Source organism: Gallinula chloropus (assembly GCF_964237585.1).
Source record: "Gallinula chloropus genome assembly, chromosome: 11".
In the NCBI taxonomy this organism is placed as follows: domain Eukaryota; kingdom Metazoa; phylum Chordata; class Aves; order Gruiformes; family Rallidae; genus Gallinula; species Gallinula chloropus.
Genome location: NC_140096.1, coordinates 20,137,936 through 20,150,234, shown reverse-complemented (window position 1 = coordinate 20,150,234; position 12,299 = coordinate 20,137,936). Strand labels below are relative to the sequence as shown.

The following is a 12,299-nucleotide window of genomic DNA, read 5'->3' as shown; positions in this document are numbered from 1 at the left end:
CCTCCTCATTATTGCACACTCAAATCACAGTTGAACAGTGTAAGAGCACAAAATTCCTAGTATGAGGAGGAGCATCAATCATAAAGGAGAAACTTTGTGATTATAGTAATATAACAATATGGTCGTTCTTCACAGGTAGGCAGTGAGGAAAGTGACTTCCAAAGGAGTGAGATCATCTGACTTGTTTGAAGGTGCTTTGTTATTAATACCATCCCTTTTGTAATTCTACATGTCATATCTAAACTGTACAGAAACAGAAGCTAGTGGTTTGTGGTGGTGGTGGTGGTGGTCTGCTTTGTTGCCATCAGGGTCACGTTGATAAGATGAAAGAATGGTCCATCCCAGGAGAAGCCTTCAGCAGCTAGTGGCCTCTGATTCCCAACTGTGGGACAGCACAGGAGAGAGCAGAGAGCTGCTGTTAGCACACAGTTTCTGTCCTCTGCAGTGTTTGCTGAAGCTACTTCAATCTCTTTGTGCATGAAGCCTGTGGCCATGCCCTGGGGAAACACCTTCAGCAAGTCACATGCACGAAGGGGCCGGTCAGCGGTGTAACAGCCTGACAACAGCTCCATGTTCAGGGAAGGGAGTTAGTTAGGTGTTTAACTACAGAGTGAGTTCTGATGTTTGGGAAATACCTGTATGTTCTTGTCCTCACTGTGACCAAAGAAAAGCTTTGCCCAAACCTGACCAAACGGATTTTTGTACCACAAATGGGTTCTGGAACCAAACCATTGTCTGGTTGGTTTGTTTGCTTTAGGAACGTAATGTGATGCTGCTAAGTGGGACTGTTTGCTTTGCTTTTGGTTGTCTTGGTCTCTTGTGTTGTACCTTTGCTCTCCCGATACTGGATTTCCCTGCCAGAGGGGGAGATGGGGAGTTCTCTCGAGTCTGGTAGTACCTGGCACCTGGCTTCAGGGTGTGTTACTCCTCTGCTGCCAGCAGGTGGATTCTGTCTGTGGGTTCATGCTCAGATTGCAGAGCAAACTATTTTGCATCAGTTTTCCCCTAGGTTATTTTAGTAAAGTGAGGCGATTTCTTAGATGCACTGATATATATATATATAATATTTACATATAAAGTCTTATTTTGGGCTTCAATAGACAGAAATCAGGGCAGCGCTTCGAGGCTGTTGTAGCATGAAGTGGTGTACACAGTTCTCCAGACCTTGAAATGCCTGTACAAATATTCCAGAAGCAGAGTATGGGTATGGAAAATCAAGTTAACTGTGGTGTTTAGAAAGCTTGGGTTTAGTGTGACTGAACACACATGTTATTCCTGAGAGCAGTTCCAAGGCCACTGTCAGCGTGCCTGGATCCGGGTGTTGGTAGGGAAACAGCACATTTTGCTTCTAAGCTGCTCATGCTTTTCCATCCCAACTGCTTCATCTTTCCCTGTTGATTGAATCAAAGCACAGGTCTGGCATCTGGTAAAGAACCAGCAGCTTCATGAATCCTTCCAACAGGCAGGTAGTGAATAGACAGAGTTTTGTCCTGGAGAGCTGTTGTTTTCATGGCCTGGAGCATGAAGGGTTTGGTTTCCTTTCAGGATCCTACAGAAATAGAAATGTTTTTAAAGAGCTAAAGCAGTTGTCAGGCAGGGAAACATTAGTGGATTTAACTTCTCTCTGGTGCCAAAGAAAGAGCTGCTGCCATGGCAGCATCTTCCTTGGCAGAAGCCAGTGTCTGTTATCAGAACGTGCCCTTTCAGGTCAGTGGTGCAGGAGGAATGACTGTGTTCCCCTCGTGCTGTCAGTGTCTGCATCTCAGCAAAATTAGTTCCTAACCTCTGCTTCATGTTTTTAACAGTTCTTAATCAGTAGTGTTTGCCTGATGGCTGTTTGTGATATGTAGGGTATAGTGAGTCGTATTGTACTGGGCTGTTGAACTTCTTGGCCCTAGAAAGTTAATGAAGTGCTCAGAATTCAAGGATCACCTTACACCCTGCTTTGAAATGTAGTCCTTGCCTGGCCAGTTAAAGTCACAAACTGCATCTCTTGCACCAGTGGTTTAAGAACAGTACCACAGAGTTAATTTTACAGTAATTGCTTTATTTTTAATACAAAAATTACTTCTTAGAGACTTACACAGATCAGGAAACAGCGGCAGACTAAGTGCCTGGGCTAGGATGTAGGACAAACATACCATAATGCTCCTGTTCAGTCAGTAATTTTAGTAAGTGTGCTTTCCAACTACTGCATTATCCTAAGGTGTCCTGTCCTGCTGTGTTCTCATCACTTGTGTCGTGCAGAGTGAAGTTCACCTCTGCCAAACACGAAGGCTGCGTGCTCACCAGCCCTGGAGGGTCAGGCTGCCCACGCAGCAGAGGTTGCTCAGGGTAGCAGTGCTCCACTCTGCCAAGGTCTCTGAGGATGATAAACTGAAATATTTGGGGGGGGGGAGGGGGCTCTAAGATATTCCACTGGCATTTCTGTGCCAGTGAAGCCAGGGAGAACCATAAACCTGTGAGCTGTGACAGAAGGGCCCCTCTCACTCATCTGTGCCTAATGGACTTGATGAGGATTCCTGGGGCCAAGAGGGAGGAGGAGGAGGAGGGAGAGGTGTGTTAATCTTTCCACTTCAGAAAGGAACAGCTGGAAAGGTTCAAGGGCAAATGATTTTCTATGTGGTCTTTGCTCCAGCACCTTGGGTGTGCTGGACAAGCTGTGTAAAATGCTGCAGTCAAGATGCTCCCAGTGCTGAAGATTCTAGGAGGTATTTTGAGATCTGCCCTTTTCACTTTTTGACTGTGTCATTGCAAGTGTAATCTGGAATTCTTGCTGTTTATTATTTTACCTTGGATAGTGCTAATAAACTACCATCTTGTTAGCTTTTGCCTGAGAAATGCACATAAAACTATCATTAAGATTGAAATTTAAAGCCAGGAGAAATGCATTCCACAGGGGTCACTCATAAAAGAACTTATGAAAATAGTGTTCAGATACCAGAGGGGGTTTTTTAATCAAAACTGAAATGCTTTTGTGGGTTCTCTGCCTGGGGAATAGCTTCTAAGTTTTACTAGTTAATGATTTACATCCAATGACATAAATGTGGTTCCATGCTTCATTGCATCTCATTTGCTTCCTAACTATGAACAGAAAATAAATTAACAAGAATCTCCATGTGCCTGTTTTTCTTAGCAGAAAATAATAATAATAATAATAATAATAATCTGGCTTTATGCTTTAAGAAGGTAAAAGCCTCTGACTGACTTAACCAAACTGCCCCTGGTTGGCGGTGGCTACTTCCCAATCCTGAGCGTGAAGATGATCCGGCCCAGGAAGCGGTCGCTGTTGACGTTGTTGAGAATCCCTTTCCCGTTCAGGCTGCACTGAATGTGGACCAAATCATTCTTCTTCACCTCAGTGAAGTGCATAGCCACCAGTGGGGATGTGTAGTTGACCTGAAAAGGAGGGAGGTGTAAGTGCAGTTTTTGGGGGAGCAGACAAGCAGACACTGCTCTCCTGTGCAGCAAAAGCCACTAGTAATCGCTTCACGGTTCCCAGGCACCTGCCTGCCTTTGCCTGATGTCCATCATGCTCCCTCAGGATGCTGAAGCTGAACCTTTCAGTGCTTCAGAGGGATGGGATCATGTCAGCAGTTTGCACTGTGCCACACCCCTTGGGTTGATTAGCCAGGGCAAGTAACAGGGGATAATGGGATTCTCAAATACTTTCTGTGGTTCTGAAAACTGACCTATGGCATGCAAGAAGAAATCTGTGGTGTTCCTTAGGTCTGTGTGCTCAAAGGCCATGCAGACCTGGTGTCTTGGGGCTGTTACTCATCCTCAGCCAGCAGCAATATGACAAGAGGAGCCTAGTGCCTGCCTCGTCTTCCCTTTCAGCTCTTGTTGTGAAGGTGTGTTACCTCCTACGCTGCACAGACCAGCATGCTCAGAAATAGCCACCAGTGCTGGACCACTCTCTTCTGAGCCACCTGTCCTGGCGTGGCTTCATCATAGCTTTGACAGATGCCCCATCCTTTTCCTCTCATCACCTAACCTCTGCCCTCCCTCATGCCCTGGGAAAAGGCTGGTGTTGAGACCTTCTCTGGGCATTAGCAAAGCCAGTCTTAGCCTCCAGCTGACAAATGTAATCATTCCCACTCCTGGCAAGGGAGAACTGGGGTCCCCAAGGACTTCCCACAGTTTGTCAGAGACAGAAATAGAGCACTGTAATCCCAGTGCCCGTGGCCTCCCTTCTGCCTGCATCTGCCCAAAATAGCCCAAAAGCACATCTGTACTCCCAAGCAGCAGCTCCTGCCCTCCCCTTCCCAAGGAGGCTTAACGAAGAGGCCAGAGTCCTTACGTGAGTGATCTTGCCATAGTAGGGATAATACATGAGATCAAACGTCCCGTTTCCAGGGTAAAAGTCCACAGCCCTGAGGTCACTCTCGTTGCCTTTCTGTGGTTGGGAAAAGAACAAAGGGAGCACGTGGGACGTGACATCCAGCTCCCTGCAGGGTAAGGTGAAGGAGCTGTAACAGAGGCATCCCAAACCCACATCAGGGCTCAGCTGTGCCTGCTTGCTCACAGTGTGTCTGCCCTGGAGCCAGCTGCTGGTGCAGCGAGACACAGCACAATGGTGCTACACAGGCAAAGGTTCCAGGATTTGCTGCCCTTAGATCCCTCCCTGCCCTTGCTGACTGCTCTATTGCTCTCTGAGGGTGTGATCCAGCTGCTGCCCAGGCAGTGGGAGCCCTTCCCTTGCTCTATTCTGTTGGCTTGCAGGGTGTTCCCCAGAACTGAGGGTCCTGTGGAGTGGGTGAGGGTGGGTGTGAGCAGCTCCTGCCTCTTCCCCTGCTCCATCCCCGGGCTCCAGCTGGCAGCCCTGCGCCCAGCCTTGCTGGTCTGTGCTCAGGGGCTGGGTAGAGCTGCCGGTGAGGCTGGCAGGAGCCGGCAGTGCTCGGAAGGTGAGGAGCCTCTGTCATTCTCAGCACACTGCTCTCAGTTTGCACCCAACAGCACTGGGACTGGTGCGTGTTGGGGGTTCAAGTGAGGACAGGTATCAGTGGGGTCTGTCTGAGGGAGGCATTTGGCCTCCTACATACCACAGGTGAAAGCAGTACCTGCACTTTGCAGTCCACACTCACAGGGACCCCAGCACCAGGGCGGTAGCCTATGATCTGCAAAAACAAGAGACATCCATGCCTGTACAAAACTCAGTGGCAGGTGCCTGCCACCTCCCTTCTCCAGGGCTTAAGCTCTTCCCTGTGCCAGTGTCGTTGCTTGGGATAGGAGCTATGTGCCCCCATGAGCAGGGCCTGCCACCCTGTGCAGCGCAGCTCCATGTGCCTGCAAGCAGAGTGTCCAGGCTCCCCGGAGCAATACAGCCCCTTCCCCACACAGTTCACCCCTCTCCCCATTTACTTTCCCAGCAGCATGCGCTGAGCCACCGTGCTATTGGATTTCAAGTAAGCCCAATTCTATGGAATCTCCCATGAAGAGATTGGGCTCTGAGGTACAGCCCTAAAGCTCTGTTCCTCCCACACAGGGGCCTGGTGCACAAGCTCCCCCCAAGCACCCTGGCCTCAGCAAATCAGACTGAGCAAGTTTTGTAGTGGTTCTGGTTTACATCTTCCGGTGGGTATGAGACAGCAGATTTGGGGATTCTAGTTCCTTTTCTCCCTGGGCCTGGGAGGTGGAGGACTTTGGGTCCCTGCATTGTCTTTATCACACTGGGCTGTGCTGTGGGAAAGGAATTAAGACAACCAGCTCGCTCTGTACCCGGTTCATCTTCAGCAGGATGCAGGGCTGGCCTTTAGAGTAGCCAAATGTTGGGTCCTCAATGCCGGAGCAGTTCTGCAGCAGGGAGCGCTTGAACTGGCAGGCCTTCTTCTCCTCACTTTCACTGCCCCCTTGGATGAAGTACTGTCCTGAGACACACTCAATATTCTTCTCCTCTTGCACTTTGTCATCGTAAGCTGGTGGGGACCAAGAGACTTGTTAACGTTTCTGGAGACCCGCACAGAGCCACCCTCTCAGAGCACATCCACATGTCCAGGGAGTCAGCCAGTCCCACCTGGAACAGCCAGGATCCCTCCCACAGAGAAGCTCCCTTCACCACTTTATCAGCCTCCCTTTCTAGATAGGTTGGAGCTTGAACTGCTGAGAGCTGGTCTGCTCCCCAGGAGGATGCACAGCAGGGATGCACACAACCTGCTGACATGACTCCTGGGGCGCCTAGGAGCTTACCTGCAAGGAAGTGGTGCATGCTGTCCACGTAGGGTTGCCACGTGCTGGGCTGGGAGACGTTGAAGGCGATGGTGAACCCATTCAAGTATGGTCTGATCATTACTCCTGGGGAAGGAGACGGAGCCTGTTACACCAAATGGGGGTGGACTGGCCCCAGCCTGGGGGTGCGTGGTGCAGGGGCCAGTTGCACTGCGATGGGGCTGGGAAGAGGCGTGGGAGCAGCAGCGCCAGCTGGCAAATGAAACCCTCCTCCCATCCCCAAACCCACTGATCCCTCACCTCCATTTCACACCTGGAGATGCACACACCATGTGCATCAAAATATCCTGGGAAACATGGAAGATCTGGAGGGCCTCAGCAGTGCTGCGGGAAAGTGATGGGCTTGGGGGCTGCACAGAGGGGCTGAGGGATCCTCCCAGGCTCCCAACTGGCTCTGGGCAGGGAGCAAGGGACCTCCTGTTCTGCACCCACGTTGAAGCACAGGGAAAATGCTGCTTCTGACGTGGGGAAAGGTGGTTTTGAACACTGTCTTGCCATCAACACCCCAAATTTTAATGCATAAAAGCTACTCTCGAGTCGCATTCTATTTTGAAGGTATGTGATATAAAGGGGCAGCAACAACCTATGAAGTGCCTATGAAGTGCCTAAAGTTGCCCATTTACCTTGAGAACAAGGCTAAGGGTAGTTACAATAATCAGAGTAACAATTGGGGTGACTTTAAGGAATGCTTCACATGGGGCTACGCAGATGCTCGATCCTCTGCAGAGAACCTGCAGCGCTGTCAGTGCCCCGAGGTAAGCAGCAGCACTTGTCTTACAGAGGGCAGGTTGCCTGTAGGTGTGTGCAGCTCCAGAGGGGCTTTGCCCGTGGTCCCTGCAAGGCGATTTCGGTAGCACTCTGCTGGGTGAGTGCTGGCAGAGAGGCCTGAGGCTGGGCTGGGGTACGTACCTGGCGGGGACACGCGGTCCCGGTACGTGGGTGTGTAGGGGCTCAGGGTGAGCAGCACCACGTACATGCAGAAGGCAAACATTCCCGCCAGGCACGTGTAGAAAACGAAGTAAAACAGTAAGATCAAACCTGCAGAAGAAGAGAGAGGGCAGGTCACTGTTAACACAACCAGAGCACATACCATAGGCTGTGTCCTGCTGTACTCAGAGCTCTGAGCCCATTGTGGGGGTGGGAGCTCACAGCCCACCTCCTCACAGAGATGACATGACAACACATGGGGGTACCCATGGCTTCAGCAAGTCCGAATGCCGATGGGGGCTGCAGAGCGATGCCCCTGCCCTGACTCCTGTCACCCATGCTGCAGGGACCCCATCACTGGGGCAGAAGTGAGCAGCATTGCTCAGGGGTCATGGCACCGCTGGCTGTTTCACAGCCCTGACATCCAGGGAATGGCTTGTTTTTCCTCTGGACCAGGCTGACGGCTGAGGATGTCTCCAGAGGCCACGGCCTATGAATAAAACCCAGCAGCTCAGAAAGCAAAGCGAAGCTTAACCCAAACATTTCCCAGGAGAAACATGTCGGCAGCTCAGAGGGAGCCCTGGGAACACAGATGTGTGCTCCTGCTGTGCTTCTACTGAGGCTGTGGTGCTGGGAACCACCGCAGGGCCATGTCCTGCTGTGGGACAAGACACACACAGGACCATCCCCACTGCTAGTGGCACAGCCGTGATGATGCTGGGCTGGTGCCTCCAAACCAGCCTCCAGGCACCTTCCTGGGGCCTCCAGTGCTGACCCGGCAGCCAGACGGGCTCCCTCCTCCTCCCCTGTGAAAGTTCAGCTCCATTCACCTCCAAACGCTCTCAATTTAAACCACAACTTGATTTGCAGTAGCTCCCCTGCCTCTGTCCTGCCCCCCTGCACAGGCACGCGAGCAGAGGCTTGTGCAGCCAGGGGACACAGCCCTGCCAGCCGTGTGCGCGCTGCCGAGGGCTGCGAGCACCGTGCAGCCGCCCCGGGTAACGCGGCCTCATGCCAGGCTGGGCCACGGCTGGGGGCTTCCACTCCGCCGCGGGGCTCTGCGCTGCCCGAGCAGAGCGGCAAAGGCGGGTGGCATCGCGCATCCTGTGGCCCCTTGGTCTGGGACCAAGCCCGCAGCAGCGCTCGCCCGGCAGCCTTGGGCTGCTCCGAACCATGCGGGGCACCTCCAGGCTCAGCGATGATTTCTGAAGGCCACACAGACACAGATGAGCTCAACCCCCTTGCTGGCACATCCTGGCCCACAGCTCTGCTACAGGTGCTGTGTCACACCCCAGGACGCTGCAGGGTGACAGCAATGACCAGCCCTACCTGCTCCAAAGCCAGGCTGCTCACAGGCAAGAAGAACTACTCGGCCCCCACAGTATGCACCCTCCCCAAAATGCCTGCCCTGTAAACTAGGCACTCTTTCCCCACCAACACTGACGACCCCAAAGCCACCTCCCTGTGGGCTCCTGGCTGACACAGGCAGGAGCTGGGTTGCTGTGAGCAGCAGGGGTGCGTGGCTGTGGCAGACCAACCTGCAGCCCCCACGCTTGCTTGGGCTCTTCTTTTCTTTCTAGGATGTAGTCTGGGCAGCCTGAAATCTTTGGTTTCACATTCTCCATAAAACACTCACACCCAGACCAAGGGTAACTTTCCCAAGGTTTTCTGCTTGTCCTCCTCACCAGCTCTTTATCACACTGGTTAGAAACACCTGCCCTGAAAATGTGGGATGGGGGTGGTCAGTCCAAGTTATCAGAGACGTTCACAGGCAAGTGCACCCACTGTGAAGCAGAAAAGGCAAGGATCCCAGAAAACAGGGCTTGAACAAGGACCTACCCCAGCTCTTGGCTGTTCTCCCCAGGCATGTTCTCTCCTCTGGGTTCCACAGGAACATCTTCATCTCCCCAGCCAGGTCTGCCCAGGTTTTGCTCCCCATCTCTGCCTTGGTCTCGTCCTCCTCTCTGTCAGGATCCTGGACCTTCTCCTCATGCTTATTTTCCTGGAAGAGTTACAGAACACAACCCACACACACAGGCTGAACATCTCATTGGCCAAAAATAAATGCAAAAGCACTTAATAGCTGGAAATGTTTCAAATTTCCATTTTCCCATCATCACTCTTGAGTTAAAGAGAAGCAGTTTTGGCTCTTCTGACTCAAGATCGCTTAGCTCCCAGCATCCATTTTTCCATGACACACACATCGCTGTCGTCACACCGGGTTCTGTCTCCTTGTCCTGGCAGTTACAGAAACTCATCTTTTTCCACCTGTGTGAACGTGACCAAAGCAAACCTGTGGTCTGGGAGAGCCAGGGTTGTTCCCACGCTTCTGACAGGCCTCGGAGCTCAAGCCCACGTTTTCTGTCCTTCCACAGAGGACAGCAGGTGGCATTATTGAAGAGCTCACCCAGGTTTGTTTTTCTTGGAATGCCAGCAAGTGTTTAGTCTTCGGAGAAACCCCCCTGTCGTTATGTCTTAATGACACTGAGTTCCAGCAAAAAGCATCTCCCCAGGGCAGCGAGAGTTTGGGTTTTGCCTCAGAGAGGAAAACTCATTTGTCTGGAGCTCAGGAACACAAATCTCTCCACACCCCACCAGGCCAAGACTTGCTGGAGATGAGACACAGCAGCCGTCACTAACCCACCTTGAACCTGTGTGGGGTCTGCAGCTCCAGGAGCAGGTAGCCAGGTGGAGAAGGGGCAGACCCCGCTTTGAGCTCGGGGCAGGGCTGGACCAAGGACCGTGGGGGAGAAGGGGTGATGCTGAGACCCAGATGGCTTCGTCAGCCATCAGTTTGCTGTAGCGCAAGGCCTGCTGCAGGCCTCGGGCACTCACAGGTGGGCCAGGGCCACCCTCGCCCACCCTGGCCGTGTCTCCCTGAGCCCGCAGTGCTCTCTGTGAGCACAGCCTGGCAGCAGCTGCGCCATGTTTGTGCCGAGGGCTGTGCAAACCCGCTGGCTGCAGCACCTGTTGGAGCCAGGGCCCACATGAGAGATATTTACACCCCCCGGGGGAGCCGGGAAGCAGCTGGCAGCTTGGCAGAAAGTCTGGCTTGGAAACACCTTCTAATTGGGGGGATTAAACTCTGCTCAGACCACAAAGCTTGCAAAACAGGGACAAAGGGGAAGAGTACCAACTCCAAAACCCAAACTGGTGCCTTGGCAAGCCTGGGTCAGACCCAGGGGGGCTGTAAACCATTGCCACCCCACTGACTGTCCCAGTCAGGCCTGGTTAAAGCCCCAGGGGGGCTCTTCTGGAGCGTAGCAAAATGCCCAAGGCCACCTGTACAACAAACACAATGCTTGGCCCAGGTCCCACACGTGGCTGGAGCCCTTCCTGATCCAGCTCCTGCATGGCCACAGCCTTGTACCTTGCAGGGATGGGGAATTTTGGAAGGGGGAAGCAGCAGCCCCAGCACAAGTCGCTGGCAGTGGCATGGGAGAAGAGGTGCAGGAGCTGCTGGCTGCCAGGACACCCGCAGAGAAGCAGGTGCTGGAAGAAGACGAGGAGGAGTCCTTCCTCCTGTTCTCCTCTCCATTAAATAGAAGAGCTACCAGCAGCGGTTCTGGAAGCATTTTCTCAGATTGCTGGTGTATCAGGGACTGCCCGGAGGGACCCGGCACCAATGCTTAGTGCTGCTTTGGGAAGAGCCCTTTGGATTTTGCACCAGCCACAGCTCAGACGCAGTGAGGGCAGCGCATGGGCTGTGTCCAGAGCCCTCACCTAGAAGCTACTACCGATGCTTAGAGCTGCTGGGGGACACTGGGATGGCCCCCTCCACTGACTCTCCCCTGGGGAACACCAAGGCTCTGCCCTGCAAAAGGCTTTCAAGGATGGGATGACCCCACCACCAGGTCCCTGGCAGAAGTCCCCGAGCCAGGGAGTTACACTGGGTCTGGATTGCAGTGCCTCCCAAGTGTTTTTTCCTTGAAGCCCAGGACCAGATGTGGTCTAGAGGCAGTCCCTTGCACCCAGCCAGACGAGGGGCAGGAGCAGCAGAAGCTGGGGTAGGAGCAGGCTAGGACAGGGAGGTGGCACAGCCACGACATGACGTGTGGGGACACTGCACAGCCCCTGGCTGCTGCCTGCTGCAGCAGCTTGGCAGCTTGGGGTGACTCCAGCTGCGGAAGTAAAGCTGTGGATCACACTGGCAAGATCACACTGTGCTGATGGTGGTGGCTTTCCCCCATCCTCACCCTGTACCAGGTCAGCTCCCAACGGCGGGTTCCTCCTGCTGAAGGCCAGGTGTTCACAGGGTGGCCCGTACCCAGGTGTCCCCAACCACCCTCGCTGCCCAGGACCACCAGCCAGACCCCAGCTGCCCCCTCCCCTCCCCATGCAAAATGCTTACACTTTGCCAAGGGACAAAGCAGCATTTCCTAAAGCAAAGTCGCTATATTTATCAGCCACAAAGCCAGTCCTGGGCAGCAGCCCCCACTTTGCCACTCAGAGGGTGGCTGACAGCCCCCAAAAGACTCACCGCCTTCCAGTGGGGGTTCCCATGCTGGCCCTCTGCACCCCCAGCGCTGGCGTTCCCGTCCATCCCTGCATGGGAAACGTGAGCATTAGCAATTCAGGAGCCCGGGGCTGAGCTCAGCAGCACCAGCCCCATCGTGGGTGCCATGTCACCCTGGCCCGTGGAGACCTGTGGGCACATCCCCCTCCCCAGCACAGCTCCCCAGTCCCACGGCATCCCCAGAAAAGGCTGAGCGAGTGCGACTGCGCCAAGACCTTCGCCGGTCTGTGGGGAACCACGCTGCTTTCCCTACCTACCCTGCAGGACTTCAGCATTCAGGAGTGGATCAAAAAATAACTCGCTTTCCTAAGAGGGGTGAGCTCAATGCAACAGGATCCCATCCCGAGCCCCCTGGCATCTGGTGCCCTTTGCAGCACCCGCGCAGCATCCTGCCCTGCGCCCAAGTCCCCACTGAGGCCAGTCAGTGCCGTACATGGGGAAGCTGGGCTCTGCCCCAGGGAGACCGTGTAGCTGTTAATAAACATTAGCAAATCACTAGGGGTTTCGATGGCCACATGTCTCTGCCAATATGTGCTTGTCAGTCACAGCGGGGCTGCGTTTAATGCTTGCAAAATCTGTTTTGCAGTGAAGGGGTAGTGCAAGGGGCAGGTCTATATTTATCCCCTCG

At 53.5% G+C, this 12,299-nt stretch overlaps 1 protein-coding gene across 1 annotated transcript; it reads right to left on the bottom strand.

The window, feature by feature from the left end:
• Nucleotides 1–2,032: 2,032 nt before the first annotated feature.
• ATP1B4 (ATPase Na+/K+ transporting family member beta 4) lies at nt 2,033–12,070 on the bottom strand. Its single transcript, XM_084268985.1, has 9 exons — nt 11,929–12,070; nt 11,636–11,700; nt 8,995–9,157; nt 7,138–7,266; nt 6,190–6,294; nt 5,722–5,918; nt 5,064–5,120; nt 4,304–4,399; nt 2,033–3,399 (listed from the first exon to the last, which is right to left on the bottom strand). Exons 2-9 carry the CDS (start codon nt 11,696–11,698, stop codon nt 3,238–3,240), a joined length of 972 nt encoding a protein of 323 aa, XP_084125111.1. The 5' UTR covers nt 11,699–11,700; nt 11,929–12,070; the 3' UTR covers nt 2,033–3,237.
• Nucleotides 12,071–12,299: the final 229 nt, after the last annotated feature.

What these genes read in the sequence shown, in the direction of transcription:
- ATP1B4 (XM_084268985.1), bottom strand. Translation starts at nt 11,698, where the DNA reads ATGGACGGGAACGCCAGCGCTGGGGGTGCAGAGGGCCAGCATGGGAAC. An exon ending in GGAACCCCCACTGGAAGGCG is followed by an intron (nt 9,158 to 11,635) that starts GTGAGTCTTTTG and finishes TAACTCTTCCAG; the next exon opens with GAAAATAAGCATGAGGAGAA. An exon ending in GAGAACAGCCAAGAGCTGGG is followed by an intron (nt 7,267 to 8,994) that starts GTAGGTCCTTGT and finishes CTTCTTCTGCAG; the next exon opens with GTTTGATCTTACTGTTTTAC.